We start from the raw sequence: 26,127 nt of genomic DNA on the forward strand, positions 1-26,127 counted from the left end.
CTATAATATATGATTTTTTTCCATTCGTTGACTTTTCGACCAAACATTCGTGTTTATCGAGAAATTGAAACTGTTGTAAACTTATGTACAAGAACACTGGGCTTCAAGACCTTTAAAATGAACCCTATAAAACATGTGTATGTGACCAGAGTGGGTGGCAGGGAGGCATGATAATTGACGCTAATACTATAGCGCCCCCTGTGGCAACATTCAGGATATCGATGTCCAAAAACTGCCCCCGTTATTCAGTTATTAATTAATATTCAAAACAATAAAGATGAACATTATAATTGATGTGACGAAACATATATATAACTCTTTTAATATACGAGAAAATGCATTTAAACGTGACATTCTTAAACCAGCCGCCTTCAGAGAACACAAATAAACTATTTTTTCTATGTTTAGAAATCTGAGCGTCTTGTTTGATTTTTTTCTGTATTGTTAGTGTTAGTTATTTATGATATATACACCTAACTACACGCAAACAAACAAACAACATATTAAAATGAATGACATTAGTCCGTGTTTAACGACAAGAACCCATCGTTTTCTTGTCGCGGTGTACTCGACTAACCGAATAACACTCAAATTGAACACCATCGCCATTCGTGTACACAACCATGTCAGCAGATTTATTAATCAAATAAGTTGATACAAATTTATAGTTAAATAATTTTTAAAAAATCCACTGAAAGCCATTTTAACCTAAACCCGGAGAACCCCTTTTGTGTAGCGTTGACATCGAGACAGGAAACCAGACAGGAATAAAAAAATATACGTAGTTCTCTCCGAACATATATCCACCTGAAACTAGAAGACAATAACTTCTCTACACTACCAAAATATCCTTGTACAAGTGTGAATACAATAATAATAATAGTTTTTTAGTTATTAGTTCTTTGCAACACAGTCTCTTTATAGACTTTGTGATTGACCCTCAACTAACAACTTTTCCCGCCATTAATAGCATATCACAAATGCGCATGCGTAATAGATTAAATTTAAAATGGTTGTAAACAAGAAGTGATCGGCCATCGTGTAGCCGTGAGAGTAATATGGAGATTTCGACACAAAATTACCAGATTGTGTTCCTTCTAGACTTGCTCAACTCTGCCCAAAAAGACTCGAATGAGGTTGACATTGTGAAAAATGCTGCAGCTCTTAAATCAACGGTTTTGAAGATTTTGAGTTTCTTCGCCGGAAAACGAGGGACTGCAGATTCACTGAAGTGGGGATATTCTTATATCTCGGAGAAATTGTATGTGCAGAGGTACGAATTTAAGGAGTTCAAGTTAAAGCAATTCGAAGAATTTGAACAAGATGTGGAACATAAAATCCAAGATCTCTCGACGAAAGAAGCAAATACGATCGAAACGTTGTCAAGCGCATTGAAAATCGTGTCACAAAACTTCTGCTGGGACCAGCCTGATCTCAGCTCGCCAGTTCGAAGAAAGCCCAAAACATACTTTACCCAAAATAAGAAAACACGTAAACAAAACAGTGTGAACGAAATCCCGGTTACAAAACAACGAAATATAGTCTTCGTTGTTGCGCCATGCCCAGACAGCGAGCATATGCTGCAACAGTTTGTTGGATCAAAAACAACAATATCTTCGAAAATGTTGAAAGACAAATTAATGGTGGACGATCGACTTTTTCGCGATATCAACATTCAGCTTTATTGGATTGATACAAATGTGTCATTTTTACAGAAATCGGTAAGTTTGATAACCTCTAAACTTGGAACAGTATCTCTACATGTATGTGAGAAAAAGGAATTCACATACTGTAAAATACTTTATTTTAGCTGGAATTAATTTTCACTGAAAAGACGTTTTTGGTGTTTTGTATAAACTTACATTTGACAAGTTGAAATTAAAATATAGGAAAAAAAGGTATATTAGCTTGATTTTATTTTCAATGAATCATTCCTTCAGCGAAAATATCGAAAATTAATAATCCCAATCGAAAAAAGTATTTGACTTAAACTACAAGATGTTGGAGAAGCACATCCAATAACACATAAAATATGAAATACTGTATTCTCTAAGACAGACCGGAAACGGAAACGAGACTAAAACAAAAGATTTTTCAAGTTAGCGTGGGGGAAATAACGTTGCTAAGTATTATCGTCAGGGAAAGCTATTGTTTAAGCTAGTCTGTGATTGGTTGCTGGCAATGTTTGGGGGATTTTGACCAGTTTGTGACGTAGGCTTGTCTTAGAGAATAGCTAGGGTTCAATTATTACCGGGGTAGCTGGGTTTTATTTTTGCTTATTTCGCTGACAACTAAATGCATTGACTAATCAGTTGGCCTTCGAATCTCGCTGGCGCCGTCGAAAGCCAACTGTTTAGTTAAAACCCAAACATTTAGCCAATTCGCTAGCGAGTTTGCAAATTGGCTGCCCCAATACTTCTGAGACTTGCTGTGAATTAAAGCCCAGTAAATATACAAATCTAATAATAGATTGTATTGTCTCCTTCACAAACCATTGAATCTAAAACCTGGTGATTATCTCAACGTCAAATTTGACACTTTAAAATTAAATTCTGAATATTGGATATTATGTACAGAGAGTCATAGCAGTTGTGACAATTTATCACTTAAAAAAACATTCTCGAATACCTTATTTGCACGACTAGTATTAGGTCATCCAAAAGAAGTGCTTAATATACCGAAAATCGTGTTTTTTTGAATCCTTAAATCATCTACATAAGCGAATGCACTCCTAATAGAGCCATTATGGTACATGTATCACTGATTATATTGATGTTAGTGCCATTTAATTATTAATTAAATAAATAAGTCGTATACAAAAAGCTCCTAGCCACAAACACTATTTTATGAATGAACTTAATCTGGAATTGAAAGAACACAATTCAATTGATCGAATGCAAGAAATACGTTATAAAGTGTAAATTGTAAATAATTATAATAATATTGTAGATTCAAAATCAAGGTTGTGATAGCTATTGGTCATTGTTAATCAGGGTTTTTTCTAGGAAAAAACTGCAAGAGAGAGCACTGCAATTCAGCGGCGCCACCAAGTGGGGCGATAAGGTTTTCCCTACCAGGGTGAGGAGTTTTTAATAATTCTAAGTTAAAATGGAGCTATCAGGCAGGTCACAGTTGAAGACTGTGGCCACATGTGATCCCAGGTCAATCAGAATTTTATGGTTGCCAGAGGATCTGCTCCCCAAATTAATAAAACAAAAAAAACTTTGTGATACGGCTGTGTGGCATGGACATACCCAGTTGCCCGACACCCAAACTGGCGACCATCTTTCCGTTTATACACCCAGAGCTGCGGTTTAAGTTTTTGGAGAAACATGTTCGAGCATTATTTGAAAATCACTATTTTTAGAACACTTCCATAGAACACAATGTTGCATTTTTTGACACTTTTTAAAAACCCAGATTTTTGAAATAATTCGGGACATCAAAAGATAGGAACCTATGGTAAAAATGTTATAATAGTGCCAAAATGGTGACTTTCTAATAAAATACAACCATCAATTTCTCAAAAATAATGCTGGTGACCCCCAATTTTTTCGAAGTCAATATCCTTATAAGTTATATGTTTGTGTTTTCGTTTGTGGGGTCTCAGCGTTGTTATCAGTCTGTCGCGCCATGTATGTATCTATTTGAAGTGGTCAATTTTGGCTATTTTTCTAAATTTGGTTGTAAACTTTATATTGGTTGGTTGTTTTTTTGCAGGTGAACATAGCACATGACATAAAGGGAATTACAATGTTGTCTACGTTATTACAAAATAATCTAAATGGTATGGTGATACCAGTGAATGCATTGCTACAATGTGGCAGACATGCAACGACCACTATCCAGTCAGCATTAGGAATTACGAGTCATTTTCACAATCAAAGTGAGGAAAACAGTAATCCATCCCATCCAGATTCTAAGGATCACACGGACGGCCACTTGTGCAATGCTAGTAAGAGTGACAACCAATTAGAATCAAATAACGATAGTTCAGAACTGCTTTCAAGGAACAATTTCAAACAACGAATGACTAGTTTTCCCTTGCCATTATCTGCAATATTGGATTATTACACAAAGCCAAATAGATACTCGGATGATTCTTCCCAGTCTTGGCAAGTTTGTTTGTGTAGAAGGAAAAGGGGTAAGTCTTAGTAGTAGTAGTACCTGAATATGCACACTATCATCTAAATTTTACTGTCAATGGTGTGGATGGTTTGAATTCAACCTCTTACATTGTTGAACAATTTTTGGGGTAAAATTGAGATTATGCGCTAGTGTTTAATAACTTGAAGTGACATTATCGTGAGATATGCACTGTGATTGCTCACACAACAGGAATCGAAATACTCTGGTGCACACTGCACTATGCACATAGATCATCATAGATCAGCTCGTGCAAGTAAACTCAAAATATAATGTGCATGCTGTGCATGTAGAAATTAACACAACAATTTCCCATTATATTCACTAAGCCTAAATTAAGACAACTCAAAAAAAGCTAATTCTTTCGTGATCGCATTGATCGAGAACCCGTAAATTTTATTTAAACTTTAAAAGTGGTGCATTTCACAACAAGTTAGTGCAGGTAAATTTCAAATTCAACATGCACACTATGCATGCAGGGAAAAAAATTCTATTTCAATCCCTGCACAATGAATGTTCACATATTAGTAGTAGCCAGATTTTAGAGATCTGCTACACTTGAAAAAAAAAATTCTAAAAATATGACTAATTGAAATTTTGAAGGGCATTTATTAGGAGCAGTAAATCACTTCCATGAGTTTCAAACTGTGCATAGTTGATGAGTGAGAAAACTGAGTGAGAAAATATTTTGCGCAGTTTCTCTGCCACCCCGCAACAGTTCTTTACACTGGGAAAATAACTTTAGTTGTTATTATATAATTTTTAATTTTACTAGATGAAACTTTGGAGGTGTTTTGTCAGCTTGAAATGCAAGATTTCTGTCCACAGAGGGTACTTAGATGCAATAAGTAAGTGCTCCTTATTTCTCCCACGGTAAGTGCAAGTAATAATCAAATAAATGCACTGATTCTAACAATTTTCTCTATAGGGGCAGCCATCTTGAATTTATTTGATTATCACTTGTACGCCAACTGACTTTGGGTTTTCTTAAGTATGTTTTACACAATAGAGGTGATGATATGTCCTGATATCTTCAAAATATTTATAAAATAACATAGTATGCAACTATCCATCTGTGATGAAGTCTCGTTTTGAGTACACATCTATCATGAATATTTCTGATCACCAGCAGAATGCAATGGACAAGATATTTGACTTGATTATGGAATAAGAGATCGGTTTCTCCAAGGCCCAGTTGGGTATTTTGAACCTTACTGCATACAATCTTAGATAAACAAATTCATATTTATTCTAGTGGCACAAACTCTGTGGTGAGTTTCACTGCCTGACAGTTCACATCAGTTCATAATGATTCTTCCTAGAGATTTTGTATTTGGTAATATTATTAAAGTGAAGTGTCTGTTATTGTCGGCATTCCTGGCAATAACATTCACCATTTCTGAATGGTTAGGGCGATCAAGTCTCATAATTTTATTCAACAAGAAATGTCACATGTGAACAAATAATTTTTACTTTAATGTTGTACCTTAGTCAGGTATGAGCTGACATAAAATGTCTTTCATTCAATTGTTTTACAGTAGTAAAACAGACACAGTATCAGCACCTGCAAGTTGTGTTAACAGTAACTTGAAATCAGTTGAGGTGGCTGCTGCAGTGAGCGTTAAAAAAGACACAAATACCAGCACATTGTTATCTGTGGATGTTGTGGATCAGGACGTTAAGCCTCAGGATGGGTTTATGTATATCTGTGGTGTTATACCATCCAGTAGCATCTCTGTAGATATGTGTAATCAATCTCACGCATATGGATGTATTGGATTGGAACAATCATTGGAAGGAGGTTGTACTGCAGAGAAGCAACTATCATTATGGTATCAGAATCTGTTGACAATATTATCCAAGAAGAATCTTTCTTTGGTAAGAATTTCTACATCTTTCATTAACCATGTTTTCATTGAATCAGGTCACCTACAAAAATGTACGAGTACTGTCTTCGTTTGACTTTGTTAGCTCAGGGTACTCAGCTCAAAAAAGATTGTGTTTTGGGGGATGGGTGATTAGTGGAGCAACCCCACTTTAAAAAATATCCAAAAGACAATTTTCATTAACCATGAGTATTACAAATTTTTGGGGAAAATAAAACTGCAAAATGATTTTCTTCATTAATCCTCACAACTCTTTTACAATGATGAGCAGAAATTATTGCTAACAATTATTAGGGTCTGTAGGAAAACAGTCAAGATCTTTATTGAATGTTTTTGATTGTATGCAAACTTTTGATGCAAAGCAATTCCCGCAGTGTTTTTCTGTAGGATTTGACCTACTGACTTGATACATGTAGGTACATGTATGTGTTGAAATGACATAGTATAGATTAAGGCATTTTCACAATAATGCAGAAGTGGATTACAGATGTTTAAATACCATCTGTGGCACTGATTTTGATGAATTTTTTCTAAAAACTAATGATTCGCATTATTGAAAAATCTGAAAATAAAGTATTTATCACCTTTCATGGCCGCGAACAGGTCAGGTTGAATTGAAATTAACCTGTTCCCATTTACGAGAGTCACAATGAACACTGTAGTTATTCTGAAAATAATACCAAGTTTCATGACGTAACAGTTTAATTTGGACTGTGGGAGGTGGGAGCTTAGTCGTAACCCTGAAAACAGAGCACAGTCACTAAGTCTGTCAAGTATGGTATATGACAGTGGATGTGTGAACAGTTCCTCAACTGAAGGATCAGTGTAACTTTATTTTTAATTCTATATTTAATATTTAATCTATTTAGATCATGGAAAGATTTCCTATTGTAACTCTAACCCCACACCACACAGCTCCACCCTCTTCCCAATTCAATTTTATATTCCCCCTCTAGATAATTATCCTAAGGTGTCCTTAGGAGGGGTATACATTTGTATATAATTAAATTGGGGAATGCTGGAGGGTAGAGGTAGGCTTAGTGTTATGGGTAGGGGTACAAAAGAACTCTTTCCTCAATGGTTTCCTCCTTGAAGTGTCTCAAAGACTAACTATAATCAATCTGGCTATTTTCAGGTTGTTGAGTTCATGGACCTCTTCAGTGGTTTACCAGTGACTGCTGTATTGCAACCTTTGACCTTCTCCATGGCAACACTAAGACTGATCCTGCCTGAGAAGGTGATTTATCTGGATAAATCTTTGATATTTGGTTTTTCTCAGACTGAGAATGGTGAGTATTAGTTTTATTGAGGTTCTAAAAGTTACTAAAAAGAGTACCAATATTTTGTATATAATTCAGCTGTCCTTTATCTTGGCTTACAGTGTTTTTAGAGGTAACTAACTGTAAATATATTTAATTTTGCGAGTCAGTGACTTGCAAAATTTTGTAATAATGAATTTCATAAAATCCTAAAATTGCAAAACCTGTGAAAATTAAGTGGTTTACAGTACTCATTGCATACATGTAGTGTGCCCTCCGAGCTGATATGATGAGCTACTGACTCACAAAGATTAACTGTGACCTAACTAATCGTGCTAATTTACAGGTGCATCACCATTGTCGCAACAGGAAATCATACATTGATGTTATAATAATTTTGAAAAACAGAAGCAGTGTTCTCCCCAAAGCGTTTTAGCGTAGCGGGGCCGCTACTCCATTATTTATGCCGCTACTCTGAGAGATTGCCCGCTACTCTGTGGCATTTCCTGTTACTCTTTGTTTTAGCTTGTTAATACACGTGCGAATCTGTTAGTCAGCGTCATCAGCGTCCGGTACTGGGAGCCAAATCAGGTTTGAATGGAAACATGTCAGAGATTACGCAAAGACAATGGACTAATACAGCTTCGTACTTCGACAATAAACACTTTCGCCCTATTTAATTGGGGTAATAGCGAGTATTTTCTCAGTAGCATATTTGGCTGGAAGAAGCAACGATGTCAAACAGCAGAAATATTACGTTGTGGTTCCGCGTAGAACGCCCTGCTGGGCCCCTGGTTGCGAGCGATAAACCCACCAGCAACGCGGTCACCGGTACCCCTGTCGGCAGTGGTACTAAACGTGTCCAAGATGATGTTACAACGAAAAGTGCAAAAAAATAAACTCTAGATTTGATGCACAATGGACAACAAAATATACGTGGCTGAGAGAAACATCCGATGGCAAAGGTAAAAAAAGTATTTATTTGTAGCGTTTTACTTGGAAGCGAGTTTTGACCTAGTTTAGTAAATTTTTGTATGGCTTCATTTTTTGCCGATCGTCGAAACATTTTTTTGGAAACTACCTTCTTTCTGGAAGTTCAAAAATTGTTGGCTACGATTTATCAAAGTAACTAATACTAGTATTGTGTTTTGAAATAGTTGGGTAAAGTTTATCGTGGCAATTTTTAAGTTTAGCGACTTTTCAAAATGGCGGCAATTTGTTTATTTTCGTGTTAATCGTGACGATATTTTTTAAATACAAGTATTGATTCGCTCCTATTTCTTATCTTTTAGGAATGCTGTGACACATATGTGGAAAATTCAACTTAAAAACATCCAGAAATAGTTCTTTGGTATGGAATTCTATGTCATGTATAACTATTACGAAATATGCTATCGATAAACACGCACACTCGGAGATGCACAAGAAGGCCATGTCATTTAATAGAAGTGGGAAGCAAAGAAAATCACGGCGTTCTCAAAAGCTGCAGATCACTGGGCTTCCATGAAAGTCCGAAAAATCAACATTACATAGAAATCACACAGCAGCAGATTCATTTAATCTTCTACATAAATTTGTTAAAAAATAAAGACACATTTTCATCCATGCAAGCCTGTCATTATTGTTTTCTTTATCTTCAGACAAATGCTAATGATATGTAAATTATATGCAAATTAGCCGCCACTCTGATACATTTTTCTGGGGAGAACACTGATTCTACTATCATTATGGAATTTGTGATTTGGTAAAATGGAATTCACATAGAACAAAATAAGTCAGACGCTACAAAACATTTTTGGTTGTGCCTCAAGTCATCTTTGCAGTCACATAAAAAAATTTTTTTCTTTAAGGCTGACCTTCCTATCTATTTGATTTAAGGGATCCCATTTTGTCTCAAGAACCCCACAAAATCTGTCTTGTACAAAACCCTCACCATTTCCCACCTTAAGGTTTTTTTTCTTTTACACAGGGCACCCACAGTAGTAACTGTGGGCCAGCTAGTATAAACACTAGTCTCATTTTGAATTTTATGAGACAGCAAATAGTGAGATTGCTAGACTTATGAAAGAGGTCTGTTCACCCTAATTTGTAAAATTGCACACATTTTACTGATTACTATGCTAGAAATTAACATTATAAATAAATTTCTTTAGATTGCTGCAATATGCTGACGTTTGCTGCAAAGAAAGCACCATCTTTTTCTATGCAACATATTGATCCTTGGTATTCCACTCATCCCAGTTATGGAACTTGTCATGAATTGATAAAAGAACTTATCTTGTAAGTAATAGTACACTCATTGATCTGGTGTGAGTTTGAGATCTAGAATTACTGTGAGCAACCAAAAAAAGCTATGATAAATACCAAACATAGTACTGTATCAAACACTATACCATTTCAAACTTATTATTGTACCAAACATAATACGATACCAAACTTAATACTGTATCATACATAATATCGTACCAAACATAATACCATACTAATCATAATACTGTATCAAACATAATATCGTACCAGACATAATACTGTATCAAACATAATACTATACCTGACATAATATCGTACCAAACATAATACCATACCAAACATAATACTGTATCAAACATAATACCATACCTAACATAATACTGTATCAAACATAATACCATACCTAACATAATACTGTATCAAACATAATACAATACCAAACATAATACTGTATCAAACATAACATATCATACCAAACGTATCGAACATAATACCATACCAATAATAATACTGTATCAAACATAATACCATACCAAACATAATACTGTATCAAACATAATATCGTACCAAACGTATCGAACATAATACCATACCAATCATAATACTGTATCAAACATAATATCGTACCAGACATAATACTTTATCAAACATAATACCATACCTGACATAATATCGTACCAAACATAATACCATACCAAACATAATACTGTGTCAAACATAATACCATACCTAACATAATACTGTATCAAACATAATACCATACCTAACATAATACTGTATCAAACATAATACAATACCAAACATAATACTGTATCAAACATAATATCATATCATACCAAACATATCGAACATAATACCATACCAATCATAATACTGTATCAAACATAATATCGTACCAAACATAATACTGTATCAAACATAATACCATACCTAACATAATTCTGTATCAAACATAATACCATACCTAACATAATACTGTATCAAACATAATACCATACCTAACATATTACTATACCAAACATAATACCAAAGCGAAATACCATACCAAATGGTGGTTGAATGAGGCACTAGAGTAGAAGTCAATGCACATTAGTGTTGGTCATAATGACCAGTCTCCACTCATACATGTGATTTATGTTGTAGAGTGAATGAGGAAAAAGAACATCACCCCCCTGTGAGTTCACTAATGCAAGATTTACAACAGTTATACTGGAAGGAACAGCAGAAAGATAAAGATGATAAAATGGAAAAAGAACAAGAACTACGAATGAAGCAACATGATACAGATGGTGAGTCAACATACAGGACATGAATACTTTATGAGTAGAGTGGTTACAAGTTTATGTTATGGAAAGTGATCAAAGTTAATTATAAAATATACATGAATTTAAATTTTTTCTTACAGAACCAAAGAAACTGAAACCAAAAAGGACAATTAAAAGAAATAATTCCCAAGCGTTGATTCGTGGTAATTTAATGGTAGATAAAAGTAGAGAAGTGATCAAGAAACAGATCCACAAAAATTCCAGTGATAATAAGAAAATTGAAGCAGAAAGACTATCAGTTGACCTGAAAATGAGAAGACAGGAAATTGAGAAGAAAGTTCAAACCCAAGGTGACCTTCTATTTTGCACAGCATTTTTAAGTATTAGAGAAAGTATATTTAACGCATTTTACTTGTATTAACAGGTCATTGTCGAAGCGTAGTTACGCATGATTACCGTGTTCTACGCATTAACAACATGTTCACAGCAGTCGATATCCACGCTGTATCATATAAAAACGATTACCAAGATTCGTTACGCAAGACCAAGTTTTAAATTAGTTGCATTTTGAAGGGGTGGGCGCTTTGCCAAATGTGACCCCAAATATAAAAATTGCGCAAAAGTGGGGGGTGGGCGCTTGCCCGGGCATGGGCGCTAACGCGGTCGAGTACGGTATACAAATGACTAGAACCATGTGTGAATTGTTTTTATATCTTGGAATAATGTTTTCAGAATTCAAGGACAAAGAAGATCTGCTTTCTCAGCTCAATGAAAAATATGAAGAAGCATTACTAAAGGTAAGGATCAAGTCAAAAGCTTTTAACAGCGTCCGGATTACTTTCGAAAGTTCCGTCACGTTTCGGAAAGTTTTAATTTTAAAAATTTTGAAAATTTATTTGTATTTTTAGGTTAGTGAGGAGGTTATAATAATTTTTCATTTAACTTTAACACTGTTTTTCACCCCTCAGCCCCTTTAAAAAGTCACTTCTGGCCATTTGTTTTTAGTGGATCACGATGAATCTTGTTATAGTGCTATAAATATTGCTAGTTTTTTATTCACACCCTAATCATCACATTTTTTTTTACCTACACTACAGGAATCACTGCTGCCAGTATCTGCTCAAAGTTTGGTTTACACTCCACTTCATTATTGCAAAAAGATGAACATAGAGAATCCTCAGGTCTGTTCATTTTTAATCATGAAGACATGAATTTGAAGTTTGTAAATACTTTTTCAGTGTTTTGTATGGAATTTATTTTCACTTATTTTTAACAAGTTGAATGTAAAATATAGGGAAAAGTGTATATTCACTGGATTTTATTAGTCCCCGTTCGGACTAAGTCCCAAAACGGGGACTTATAATTCAGTCTCAGTCTGTGCGTCTGTGCGTCCGTCAGGAGTCGTATCTCAGAATCCCTTGGACCGATTCCGTTCATTCTTTGCATGTGCCTCGTACTTTATGTGGGACATATGCACATGCAGTGGTTTAGCGATTCGATTTAAAATGGCCGACTGGCAACCATCTTGTTTTTTGAAAGTGTCGTATTTTGGACATGCTTTGTCCGTTTTCATTCAAACTTAGTACATAGATTATACATGTTAGGATACATGTCCATGACGATTTATTTCACAATTGGATCAAAGATGGCCGACTGGCAGCCATCTTGTTTTTTGAAAATGTCGTATTTTGGACATGCTTTGTCAGTTTTCACTCAAATTTAGTACATAGATCATACACGTTAGGATATATGTCCCCGACCGTCCATGAGTTCCTGAGTCTATTTGTCCGTCCATCCGTCCGTGTGTCCGTCCGTCCGTGCGTCAGTCTGTCCAGAGTCATATTTCAGAATCCTGTGGACCGATTCCGTTCATTCTTTGCATGTGCCTAGTACCTTATGTAGGACATCTGCACATGCAGTGGTTTAGCGATTCGATTTAAAATGGCCGACTGGCAGCCATCTTGTTTTTTGAAAATGTTGTATTTTGGACATGCTTTGTCAGTTGTCATTCAAACTTGGTACATAGATTATACATGTTAGGATACATGTCCACAACGATTTATTTCGCAATTGGATCAAAGATGGTCGACTGGAAGGCATCTTGTGTGTTTTTTATGCGGTATCTTGGACGTGCTCTGTCAGTTTTCATTCAAATTTGGCACATACATGTGCTTTATACATGTTAGGATGCATGTCCATGGTCAAGGATGGCCGATTGACAGCCATCTGACTTTTTGCCTTACTACTATATTTCCACAATTTATGTACCATTTTCATTCCATTTTTGGCAAATACATCATACATATCAGTGTGTTTCATAATCAGATCAAAGATGGCCGAATAACGGCTGTTTTTATTTTTGGCCATATTACTACTACACGTATTTTGATGTAAATAAACAATCTGTTGTATACGTCACTTGGAACTCAAGTTTCAAGGACACGCTCGCGACAACCCCTCCGCTTTAATATGACGAGCACAAAGAGAACTTAATTTAACGGGGACTGTGTCATTTTCAATGACTTGTTTTCACTGAATCATTCCTTCAGCGAAAATAGCGAAAAAAAAGTATTTTACAGTACTTGATTATTTACCATATTAACCAATCAATGTTTAAAAGTTTGTCGTTGACACATGCACAAGATATGCGTCTCATATAAACAAAGATGATGACTTTGACTGTTGCGCAGAGCAACAAGTACAAACTGAAACAATGCCAGGATTTAATTAGCTAATTTTTTGGGTGATTGAAGGGTATCAAAGTCAACAAAAGCAATTAGTGCAAGTCGCAGGTTAAAACTCATACTTTTGATTTTCATTAGAAGAAAGCATTGGATTGTAGGAATATAATTAGCATAACATATTCAGTGAAATTCTGTTCAAGGCATTCAGTTTTTTTGTACAAATGAGTCTTGTAAATAGTACCACACAGTCCCTCATGTCAGTTGTGTGAATTAAATTGTATCCCCACATAGATCTGTGCTAAGTCAATACTGGATGAATGTTTAATCTTAACGGACAAACAACTGAGAGGAAAGCATAACAATATGAGCACTGATGAAGATAAAAATAGGAAGAAAATAGACATCCTGTTACAAGTGCTGTTAAGAGTTGAACGAGAGGTTGCAATGCCATGTGAAGAGAGTCGTAGTGAAGTAGTTGAGCAAGTAAGTACACTGTCAATCTTTTATAGAGAAAACAAATTGTGTAATTCTGTCTGTGATTGTTTCGGCAATACATAGTCCAAATTCAGTTGAAAGTCATATACTTTAAATTTCTTTAAATGTTTTCTTTGTTTTCTAAGATACAAATTCTGCTTGGAGCTGTTTCTATCTTATCAGAGGATACCAAGGATGACACTATCTTTCTTAATGAAGTGTTGATGGAAAAGTGAGTTTTATCTTTTATTTCTTGTGGTATACTGACCCCTGGGGCAGTGGGGTTAATCTTAATATAAGCGATCATTATGTCAAACTTACTCATTTTACTTTAATGATCTCAATATTGTACTATTTAATGAGTACTATGAACTCTATTTCTTGTCAGTTATGTTTTCCTGTGTCCCAAATTCCTTTGTGAAATATATGAGGAAATGATGCTACCATTGCCAGCAGAACTGTGTCCATATTCAGAAAGCCAAGATGATGATGATGCTGATGATGAGAAGCCGATTGCATCATGTAAATCAGCTGGTTCTGTTGGATCACTTGACAGTGACGGATCAGCCAGACTACGCAGGTATCAGTAATTCATATGTTGATTAGAAAAATAAACAAGAATGCGATATAATACCAATGTGCATGATATACGGAATTCACAAAATGTGCATGATATACGGAATTCACAAAATGTGCATGATATACTATTTTGTGTCAGTGCAATGATTGAGGTGAACATAACTACTACTAGTGATTGGGCAACCCTGTTTTATTTTAAATAAAGCATTGACCATTACATTAACTAATTAAAGTTGTCTACTATATTCTGTGAACAAAAGAAAAAATGGATTTCCAATGTTTGAATACTGTTATATTAACAAGAGAATACTGCCTATTTTCAGAACTAGAAGTATGGTTCGTCATCCTAGTCTGGCTGATGTTGTTCTTAGAAAACACATCATCATTCCTGCACAGGTTGCAAAGAAAAAGGTTTGTACTGGTATATATTCATTTCATAAATAGATGTCAGTTGGAAGTATTATTTCCATGTGTACATTTTATCTACCATATGGCATCCTTTAGTGGATGAATCTTGGCAAATAGATTTATTCTCTTTATTGAGTATATTTCACTGTTATACTGGTGTTATATTATGTCAATACAACTAGACTGATATTTAGAACCTTTAAGGAAATGAATGTCATAGTGTTCCAATGTAAAGTTTGTATGACACTGTATTATATTGGGAGATTATTATTGGATACTAGATATGCACAAAGACAGTACAGTGGCCAAACCCATAATTGAGGTTGATTCACTTGCTTACAATCAGGGCACAGGCAACTGTAAACTCAGAGGGTGTATATAAATGTGGAGGAATTGTGATTATACAAAATTGAAAGCTAAACTCACATTTTTAGCTCCGCTGTCGAGCGGAGCTTATCATATGAGTGATCGTCCGTCGTCTGTGTCAATGTTTTACTTTTTTGACTTCTTCTTGAAAACTAAAAGCTTGAATGCTTTGATACTTGGTGTATATGTACCTTATCTATCTATATATATGTATATATATCTTTTATTCTCTAATTTTAGTGAATATTTTTAAAATTTTTGGTAAAAAGTGATATTTTTGACTTCTTGTTGAAAACCGCAAGTCCAATTGCTTTGATATTACATATATAGGTACTACATGTGTACCACTTACAGATTTGTTTATTTCATGATGATATCTTCAATTCTCTAATTTTGCTTAATATTTTTGTCATTTTTTGTAAAAAGTGATATTTTCGACTTCTTGTTGAAAACTGCAAGTCCGATTGTTTTTATATTACATATATAGGTACTACATGTGGACCTCTTTCAGATTTGTTAATTTCGTGGTGATATCTTCAATTATCTAATTTTGATGATTATTTTTGTCATTTTTGGTGAAAAGTGATATTTTTGAATTCTTGTTAAAAACAGCAAGTCCCATTGCTTTGATACTATACATATTGTTCATTTTCTAATAATATCTTCTGTTCTTTTATTGAAATGTGCATTGCTAACAGCGGAGCTATCTCAGCCGACTTGCTGCTTGTTTAACTTTCTTTGAATTTTGAAATTAGGAAGTTTATTATTAATTATTTTGCCTGTCAGTCATTTAGTTGAAAACTAGGGATTTCCTGAAATTTTAATAAATGACACATTCTCTCCTATCAATAATAATTCAGTGGTTTCACAAATTTTCATGTTCATACATACCTGAAATACCTTGTTTACAGTAGATTGTGGGTCTGAATGCATGTTCTGCCTTAATATAGCCTTAATATTTTCATCTATATTTTCAGGATGAAAAACAGACGCAAAAGCCAAGAACAAGTGCCAGAAAAGAAAAACAGAAAGGTACTTCCGTGATATGCACACTATGAAATTTGGGCTGTTTAAATGATGGAATATTTTTCAAATATCTCAATTCATTGAAATAATTTTTTGTAATCACCATCAGAATCTAAGAAAACCGAAGTGAAAAAAGTGAGAAGAAACTTGTTCTATGATGAAGAGGACTCTTCATCACCAATGCCATGTGATGTGAAATCAAACAAATTGGAGAGAAGAAATTCTGTTGCTGTGATGCAAAGACCTAAACAACCAACAACACCCAAAAGGAGAAGTGGTGGCCAGTTGGTACTGAAGACAAAGTCTGTTGCTGAGACACCAAAATCAAAACAAGTGTCCAATGCTATGTTGCAGAGACTGAATAGAGCAAGGTGAGTGTGAGATAATGTTGTACTATTCTGGGTCTAACTCTACACCAGTCATTAATGATGAAGAAAGGTTACATTTGGCTACAACAAGTTAACAAATTAGTTAGTAAATTTGGTATTCAGCTTCACAACTAACAGTATTTTCAAATCCATCTTTCTCCAGGAGAAGATCTCAGATTCCAACGACAACAGAAGTAAAAGTTGTTGAGGAGTCTCCAGAAAAGGCTGTCAAGTTATCATCAAAAGCATTGACAGGTATATAGACATCAAGTAGCTGTTTAGTCATAGACCATAGCTAGTTTGTTGATTTTCTGAAACTGCTGATATTTTAAACTGCATGGTTATATGACCTGTAATGCTTGGCTACTCCATTGTGGAGAGCACAATAAAGCCTAAGGTAGAAGCCTACTCATAAATTAAAAAAAAAACAGAATTTATTTATTTTGCAATAAATTGTACTCCAAGGCAATGTAATATTGACCTAAAAAAAGTTGGGGGTGACCAGCCTTTTTGACTCCCATGTGCGAAGCACAAAATGGGAGTCTTTGCAGTTAGTGTGTCTGTATGTGTGTGTGTATGTGTGTATGTGTGTGTGTGTGTGTGTGTGTATGTGTGTCCGACTGTTCCACTGCTATCTCAAGAACCATACATCGGTTTTTGATAAAACTTGGTGCATAGATGCTCTGGGCCAATGCGCAGATTTGATTAGGTTTTGGTAAAAATCCGTGCATATTAATTACCTAATTTGCATGATAATTAGCTATTTTTTAGTGGTTCCATGACTGTTCCACTGATATCTAAACAACCACTCATTGGATTTTGATGAAACTTGGTACATAGATGCTCTGAACTAATGCTAGGTTTTGATTAGTTTTTGGTAATAATCCGTGGATACTAATTACCTAATTTGCATAATGATTAGTCAATTTTCGGTTTTTCCACTGATATCTCAAGTACTAATCATCACATTTCAATGAAACTTGGTACATAGATGTCATACGACACTGCACAGACCTGATAGTTTTTATGGTAATATCAGTACATATTAATTACCTAATTTGCATAATTAATTAATTTTCAGCATTTGATATAAGTAGTTAGCATTACATTTCAATGAAACTTGGTACTTACATACTCAAGGACTATGCAGAGATTGATTGTTTTCGATAAATATTTGTGCATATTAATCACCTAATTTGCATAATTAGTTAATTTTCAGCTTTTCCACGGGTATCTCAAGTACTAATCATCGCATTTCAATGAAACTTGGTACATAGATCCTTTAGGACTATGCAGAGACCTGATTAGTTTTAGGGTAAATAATTGTGCATATTAATTACCTAATTTGCATAATTAATTTTCAGCTTTTCTACTGATATCTAAAGTACTAATCATCACATTTCAATGAATCTAGAATTATGCAGACCCAATTAGTTTCCGGTAAATATTTGTGCATATTAATCACCTAATTTGCACAATTAACCAACTTTCACACTGATATCTCAGTTACTATACATCACATATCAATGAATGTACATGGATGCTGTAGGACAATAGACAGACCTGAATAATTGTGGGTTAAAATCTGTACATATTAATTACCTAATTTGCATAATTAACCAATTTTAAGCTTTCACACTGATATCTAAAGTACCGTTAAAACTCCAAAATTTCGACCGGTTTTAAATAATTGGTGTTAGAAATGTGACGTGTTTTTAGAGTCAAAATTAAGGTGCATTTTCGGACGGTCGAATTTTTCAGAATAGAAATCAGCAAAAACAAATGGGGATGATAGACAGTGTGCTTCATTAGTTTTTAAAAAATGCAATGTCCGTCAATTTACGTAAACTTCCTCATGTTTCACGGTAAAAGCAAAGGTCGTGGCCGAGTTGTAACTCAAAATCTAAACGAAGTCATCAATCAGTGAGTATTATGACAAGCAAAACAAAACATCAAGACGCGGAGAAGAGGTCAGCACAAAACTAATAGGTCAAAAGACAAAGCTGTCTCGCACTACCTAGGAAAACTTGCGAATGTTCGAAGAACAGGTACCCATTGGACAAAAGATACATGGAAGTTTAGCAAACGATCTCCCCGACCCAGTGCAATGTATCCGGTTAGAATCAAAGCTCACGTGTCCCTTATTTGAGGGACCAAATTCTGCCGTAAATTCGCCCTTGGATTAAAAAATAAAATGGGATTTAAGAAAATAAAATGGGACTTTTAAGGTGTATTTTGGCGTCATTTTTCGGACATTTCAATCAATCCTGCCGGCTAAAATAGAGTCTAAGTTTTACCGTAGTCATTGACGTCTGTCTATTCAAGAGTACACGTGTATGATTTTTATCGTGACTAGCGTGAGCGGGTAAGCTTCCTTTCGAGAATGAGCTGTTATCACTGTGAACAATGTTAAATTATTCTTCAGATGACCAGTTTATTTTTTAAAAACAACTAATTTTTTTATTTAAAAAAAATCATGCCGTTTTCGCATCAAAATCCAAGCCAAAATATCGTACTACAACATCAATCTCTTCCGCATTGCGTTCAATAACATTAACATATTTAAATAAGCTATGGTAATTTGAACACGTTGGCATCATCCAGCTTTTTGATTGGTTAATTAGCGATTTGACCTATTTGACCTAAGAGAACATGGCGGATATCCTACAGCATCAAACGTTTATACGAGACCGGAATCATTCGCTTACGATGAAACTAAGTTGACTTTTATTTGTATTTCATAACCATTCAACAAATTTATTTTGTGTACATTATTATAATCACTACTGAGTACAGTAATAATCAACAATTCAGAAACGCAGCATGCCGAGATTTTTGTGTTCGTTTTTATTTGAAACTTCGTTTATTTAGAATATATTTTCGTTACCAATAAAATAAAAATCTCTCAGTCAATCAGAAACCCGGATTCATGCCTTTGAGGAAGGTCCCGTTTGAACGCTCACATCGTTTTTTTTTCCGTTTGGAGGAAAACTAAAACTGGTCGCAATTTTCGAATAAGAATGAGTCGGCAATTTTTAGTGGAGTCGAAAATTTGGAGGTAAATAAAACACCGAAACCCGGCAAATAAATAGGCGGCCGAATTTTTAGAGGGGTCGAAATTTTGGAGTTTTCACGGTACTAATTATTCCATTTCAATGAAACTTAGTACAAAGATGCTCTAGGACAATGTACAAACCTAATTAGTTTGGGGTAAAAATCTGTTCATATTAATTCCCTAATAAGCATAATAATTCATAATTTTTTGGTTCTAATCACATTTCAATTAAACTTGGAGACATAGATTTTCTGTTACATTGCGCAGACCTCATTAGTTTTACACTCAAATCTGGTCATATTAATTTTCTGATTTGCATAATTAGTTTTCAGCTAAGTAATTTCGAATTATATTTAATGTGTCTCCAATACTCTCAGCACATGGGAGTTCTTTCTAAGCTTTCTTTGATTTTTCGAGAAATTGATATTATGCAATATCCCCAAATCTAGCCTGGTGACAAAGGCTGAAAAAATCATGTATTGTTAATGATGGGTTTTAAAAAGTGTCAAAAAATGCAATTTTTCTTTAACATTGTGTTCTATGGAATTGTTCTAAAAATAGCAATTTTCAAGAAATATTAGGACGCGTTTCAAAAAAAGCTTAACTGTAACACACAAAATAATGCTATTTAATTGTACCATGAGACATTAGCTTCATGATTTTACATAATAAACTTTATCAATTTTGTCAAAAATTATGTCTTTGTCCAAACTTTTCAGCATCTCAATAATAATGGAGACAACATGAGTTAACTTTATTATGTTTTTTGTATTTCAGCCAAAATTCTAAGTCCAAGATCTCGCATCAAAACTTTACGAAGAAGGAACTCGTTTTATTCAGCATCACAAAAGGAACATTCTAGAAATCTACAAAAATCTAGGGAGGTTGCGTGTCGTCTTGCTGGTAAACATTTTATAAGCCCATCCAGAGAATGTTTAGGATATGACAGCAAGTTGATAACTCCAACAAAAGTTGTGCAAGTGAATGAAAATGCCACAACACCTGGAAAAACATCACCCACAGCACAGTTCTTACTGTCAGAGATTTTCAGTCCTAGTTCCTTGAAACGTGTCAGGAAGTTTCCCATTCAGCCTGGTGTTCCTGATTCGCCATGTCGCAATACAAGATCACAAATTAGCTTGACACCAACTAAATTATCACTGGAACAAAGTACATATGTAACTGAAACACCAGAGAAGTCCCTGGTTGTGAGAACTCCAGTAAAGGAGAAGTTAATGATGTCACCGAGTTATAACACTAGATATCAACTTCGTAATACTCCTTGCAAAGCAAAGAATGAAAATACTGCATTGGATGCAAATCAGTCTTTACTGTTATCGCCGCAATCTAGAATATCCAATGATGCTTGGATGGAGAAAACTCCAAAAGCTGTTTGCTCAAATGTTAAAAACATTGCTGTTGAAACAAGGCAAACAATAAAATCACCTTCTACTATGAGGAAGGATGGTGTTGTCCAACCTGAAGATCAAACAGAACTGAAAATAAAAAGTTCCCTGACTAAGAGATTCGAATGCATAAAAAAAATGCATACATTTTCAGTTGGTCAAGTGGAAAAAGCAGATAGTAAGGTATCGGAAAGGTTATTTAAAACACCAACAAAAGAAGTGTCATCAGCCAAAGATAATAAATTAACCGAATGTTCGCCATCTTTGAACACAAGGTCTCGTATGTCATCTCCTTCTCACTCAAAACCCTCCATGTGCTCTCCAACATCGTTCCAAGTGTCTCCTTCTAAACAGAGATGGAGAATCAAAACTCCAGAATCTCTAAGTAAATGGCCGAGACGAAAGCAATTTTCGCCGGGTTCTCAAAATAACAAAATTGTTCTACAAAGAATACACAAGGAAGAGATAGTGAGTCCCATGGGGTCACCGATCTTCAGTGGAAAGAGGAAAAAGTCTTCTAGCGGTAGCAGCAGCGACGGAAGCTGTGAAAATACTGGTAATTCACCCATATTCGGTAAAGTTGTAAGTCCTTATGAAGCATCACGGCAAGAGAAAATGGTGAAAAGACTTCGATTAAGTGATAAAGATGATTTAACAGATACTGATGTCTACACTGGAAATGATTCTGTTGAACAGACTTTGAATGTGAGTGGGGAAATTGTAGAGAGTAAAACATTGATTAGAAAGGAAGATGAATTGCCAGTGGATGTGGAGGGACCTATCACACGTTCACAGTCTGCTGAACTGATAAAATCCACCACAACAAATAAAACTGCAGAATCTTTAAATGTACCAATGACAAGAAAAAGGTCTAGAGAAATATCTCCACTGCCAGTGAAGACAGAGTATATTAGAGTCACTGAAGAAGAACCTAAACATTCAGTTATCTCTGAACAGTATAGACCATCACCAAAACGGGTTAAAGGCTTTGTGAGAAGTCCAGAAACAAGACTGAGTAAGCTAAGAGCTTGTGTGAGCAGTACTTCAAGTCTGTCACCAGGAGTTGGTTTGTCGCAAGATCCATTAAATACGCACATTACTTTTGCTTCTCCAGTCAATGGGAACACTCATCAGCGATTCCCACTTTGGTCTTCTCCAAGCATAGAGTCATCCCTTGGGTCAAGTATTAACTCAGGACAGAAAGGAAGTGGTTACTTTTCATCGGACAATGATGAAGTATTTTTAGGACTTTCTACCCCGCCTTTGCATCAGGTGACTTTGGCGGCAAGAGCTACAGGGTCTGAAAAGTTATCACCAGCGCCATTGAGTAGACAAGGATTAGATATGTTGATGAATTCACCTATGAATACACCTATGAATACACCTGGAAAGGGCAGGAAACAGAGTGAAGATTATAATTTTGGTAAGTAGGTTGTGGTGGTGGATTAGTATTTATTAGTGTGGTTGGTGTTCCAAGAGTGCGGTGAGTATTTGTGAAAGAGAAGGATGCTTGGAAAAATTGTAGTCAGTGTACTGGATATTTGGGAGAGTGCTGGATATATGGTAGTGTAGTGGCTGTTTAGAAGTGTGGTTGGTATACGGTAGAGTAGTGGGTATTTGAAAGCGTGGTGGGTATACGGTAGTATAGTGGGTATTTGGGAGAGTGCTGAGTATGCGGTAGTGTAGTGGGTGTTTGGGAGAGTGCTGAGTATGCGGTAGTGTAGTGGGTATTTGGGAGAGTGCTGAGTATGCGGTAGTGTAGTGGGTGTTTGGGAGAGTGCTGAGTATGCGGTAGTGTAGTGGGTATTTGGGAGAGTGCTGAGTATGCGGTAGTGTAGTGGGTATTTGGGAGAGTGCTGAGTATGCGGTAGTGTAGTGGGTATTTGGGAGAGTGCTGAGTATGCGGTAGTGTAGTGGGTGTTTGGGAGAGTGCTGAGTATACGGTAGTGTAGTGGGTGTTTGGAAGAGTGCTGAGTATACGGTAGTGTAGTGGGTGTTTTGGAGAGTGCTGAGTATACGGTAGTGCAGTGGGTGTTTGGGAGAGTGCTGAGTATACGGTAGTGCAGTGGGTGTTTGGGAGAGTGCTGAGTATACGGTAGTGTAGTGGCTGTTTAGAAGTGTGGTTGGTATACAGTAGTATAGTGGGTATTTGGGAGAGTGCTGAGTATGCGGTAGTGTAGTGGGTGTTTGGGAGAGTGCTGAGTATACGGTAGTGTAGTGGGTGTTTGGGAGAGTGCTGGGTATATGGTAGTGTAGTGGCTGTTTAGAAGTGTGGTTGGTACACGGTAGAGTAGTGGGTGTTTGGGAGAGTGCTGGGTATATGGTAGTGTAGTGGCTGTTTAGAAGTGTGGTTGGTACACGGTAGAGTAGTGGGTATTTGAAAGCGTGATGGGTATACGATAGAATAGTGGCTATTTGAAAGCGTGGGTATACGGTGGTGCAGTGGGTATTTGGGAGAATGCTGAGTATGCGGTAGTGTAGTGGGTGTTTGGGAGAGTGTTGAGTATACGGTAGTGTAGTGGGTGTTTGGGAGAGTGCTGAGTATACGGTAGTGTAGTGGGTGTTTGGGAGAGTGCTGAGTATACGGTAGTGTAGTGGGTGTTTGGGAGAGTGCTGGGTATATGGTAGTGTAGTGGCTGTTTAGAAGTGTGGTTGGTATACGGTAGAGTAGTGGGTATTTGAAAGCGTGGTGGGTATACGGTAGAATAGTGACTATTTGAAAGCGTGGTGGGTATACGGTGGTGCAGTGGGTATTTGGGAGAGTGCTGGATATGCGGTAGTGTATTGGGTATTTGCGAGAGTGCTGGGTATATGGTAGTGTAGTGGGTGTTTGGGAGAGTGGTTGGTATACAGTAGTGCAGTAAATGTTTGGGAGTGTGGTGGGTATATGGTAGGGAGTGTGGTGGGTATTTGGCAGTGTGGTGGGTGTTTGGGAGTGTGGTGGGTATTTGCGAGAGTGCTGGGTATATGGTAGTATAGTGGGTGTTTGGGAGAGTGGTTGGTATACAGTAGTGCAGTAAATGTTTGGGAGTGTGGTGGGTATATGGTAGGGAGTGTGGGAGAATGGTGGGTATATTCATTGGGTGTTTGGGAGTGTGCTGGTATACAATAGTACTAGTAGCAGTGTTTATATAAAGTAAATTATATTACATTACAGGAGATTGCAAGCCACGATTTACAATTAGCAGAAATCCAGTGAAGAAGACAGATGATCTCTCTGCTTTATCTGAATCCGGGAAGAAAAGAAAATGGGGCAGGACAACAACACAGAGTTATTGAAACTATGCCACTTACCCTGCATTGTTGTCATAATGTTCACTTACCCTGCATTGTTGTCATAATGTTCACTTACCCGGCATTGTTGTCATGTTCACTTACCCCGCATTGTTGTCATAATGTTCACTTACCCTGCATTGTTGTCACAATGTTCACTTACCCTGCATTGTTGTCACAATGTTCACTTACCCCACATTGTTGTCACAATGTTCACTTACCCGGCATTGTTGTCACAATGTTCACTTACCCGGCATTGTTGTCACAATGTTCACTTACCCCCCATTGTTGTCATAATGTTCACTTACCCCGCGTTGTTGTCATAATGTTCACTTACCCCGCATTGTTGTCACAATGTTCACTTACCCGGCATTGTTGTCACAATGTTCACTTACCCGGCATTGTTGCCATAATGTTCACTTACCCCGCATTGTTGTCATAATGTTCACTTACCCTGTATTGTTGTCACAATGTTCACTTACCCTGCATTGGTGTCACAATGTTCACTTACCCTGCATTGTTGTCACAATGTTCACTTACCCTGCATTGTTGTCACAATGTTCACTTACCCTGCATTGTTGTCACAATGTTCACTTACCCGGCATTGTTGTCACAATGTTCACTTACCCGGCTTTGTTGTCACAATGTTCACTTACCCCGCATTGTTGTCACAATGTTCACTTACCCCGCATTGTTGTCACAATGTTCACTTACCCCGCATTGTTGTCACAATGTTCACTTACCCCGCATTGTTGTCACAATGTTCACTTACCCCGCATTGTTGTCACAATGTCCACTTACCCCGCATTGTTGTCACAATGTCCACTTACCCCGCATTGTTGTCACAATGTCCACTTACCCCGCATTGTTGTCACAATGTCCACTTACCCCGCATTGTTGTCACAATGTCCACTTACCCCGCATTGTTGTCACAATGTCCACTTACCCCGCATTGTTGTCACAATGTCCACTTACCCCGCATTGTTGTCACAATGTCCACTTACCCCGCATTGTTGTCACAATGTCCACTTACCCCGCATTGTTGTCACAATGTCCACTTACCCCGCATTGTTGTCACAATGTCCACTTACCCCGCATTGTTGTCACAATGTCTTTTTTGGTGTTTGCAGTTATATTCTCATGGATTGGCTTGACTGCTTAGTGATTGAACTGAACAATATGTGTTTGGAATAAAAAACTATAGTTTATTTACACTACATTGTATTGATGAATAAGGCAATACTTTTACATTGTACTAAACTGCCTAGTATATTATCTTGTAAATAGACAAAAGACAGCACTGCCAAATGTTTCTTCTATCTGGAAAACTGGTTTATTTTTATAATTCTATTGTGTATAGACTTGTCACTCACACTTTTCTGTTAACACTGACAAAATAAAGTTATTATATAAACAAACTGTACTGAATCTGAATTTACCCAAAGCTCAATGTATTTTGGTGAATTGAATAAAACAATCATGGATTCAGTTGACCATTTTGTCTTTTATTTGATTTAGTTTAGTTTAAGGGGGTCTGACCCATTTACAAAGTTAACTCAACCTACCAGAATCTGTAAACTACTAAATTATAGTTGCTATAAGTTGAATACTAACCTATTGGGATAACATTATTAGAAAGCCACTGTGACTTCAAAATTGTGTGACATTCCTTTCAATCAAAA

General features: G+C 36.2%; 1 protein-coding gene and 1 long non-coding RNA gene across 2 annotated transcripts; both read left to right on the plus strand.

The window, feature by feature from the left end:
- Positions 1 to 1,033: 1,033 nt before the first annotated feature.
- LOC102806922 (treslin-like) lies at positions 1,034 to 24,612 on the plus strand. Its single transcript, XM_085507402.1, has 19 exons — positions 1,034 to 1,721; positions 3,721 to 4,144; positions 4,922 to 4,994; positions 5,685 to 6,024; positions 7,168 to 7,321; positions 9,445 to 9,571; positions 10,685 to 10,830; positions 10,947 to 11,156; positions 11,539 to 11,603; positions 11,904 to 11,987; positions 13,782 to 13,973; positions 14,111 to 14,196; positions 14,353 to 14,544; positions 14,867 to 14,954; positions 16,295 to 16,349; positions 16,453 to 16,714; positions 16,875 to 16,966; positions 20,544 to 22,595; positions 24,330 to 24,612. The coding sequence occupies exons 1-19, from the start codon at positions 1,059 to 1,061 to the stop codon at positions 24,449 to 24,451; spliced, it is 5,427 nt and encodes a 1,808-aa protein (XP_085363528.1). The 5' UTR covers positions 1,034 to 1,058; the 3' UTR covers positions 24,452 to 24,612.
- LOC146735232 (uncharacterized) lies at positions 7,717 to 8,895 on the plus strand. Its single transcript, XR_014931424.1, has 2 exons — positions 7,717 to 8,256; positions 8,584 to 8,895. It is a non-coding gene; the product is annotated as an uncharacterized LOC146735232 (long non-coding RNA).
- Positions 24,613 to 26,127: the final 1,515 nt, after the last annotated feature.

Source organism: Saccoglossus kowalevskii, chromosome 13 (assembly GCF_978046115.1).
Source record: "Saccoglossus kowalevskii chromosome 13, keSacKowa6.1, whole genome shotgun sequence".
NCBI classification, from domain to species: Eukaryota; Metazoa; Hemichordata; class Enteropneusta; family Harrimaniidae; genus Saccoglossus; species Saccoglossus kowalevskii.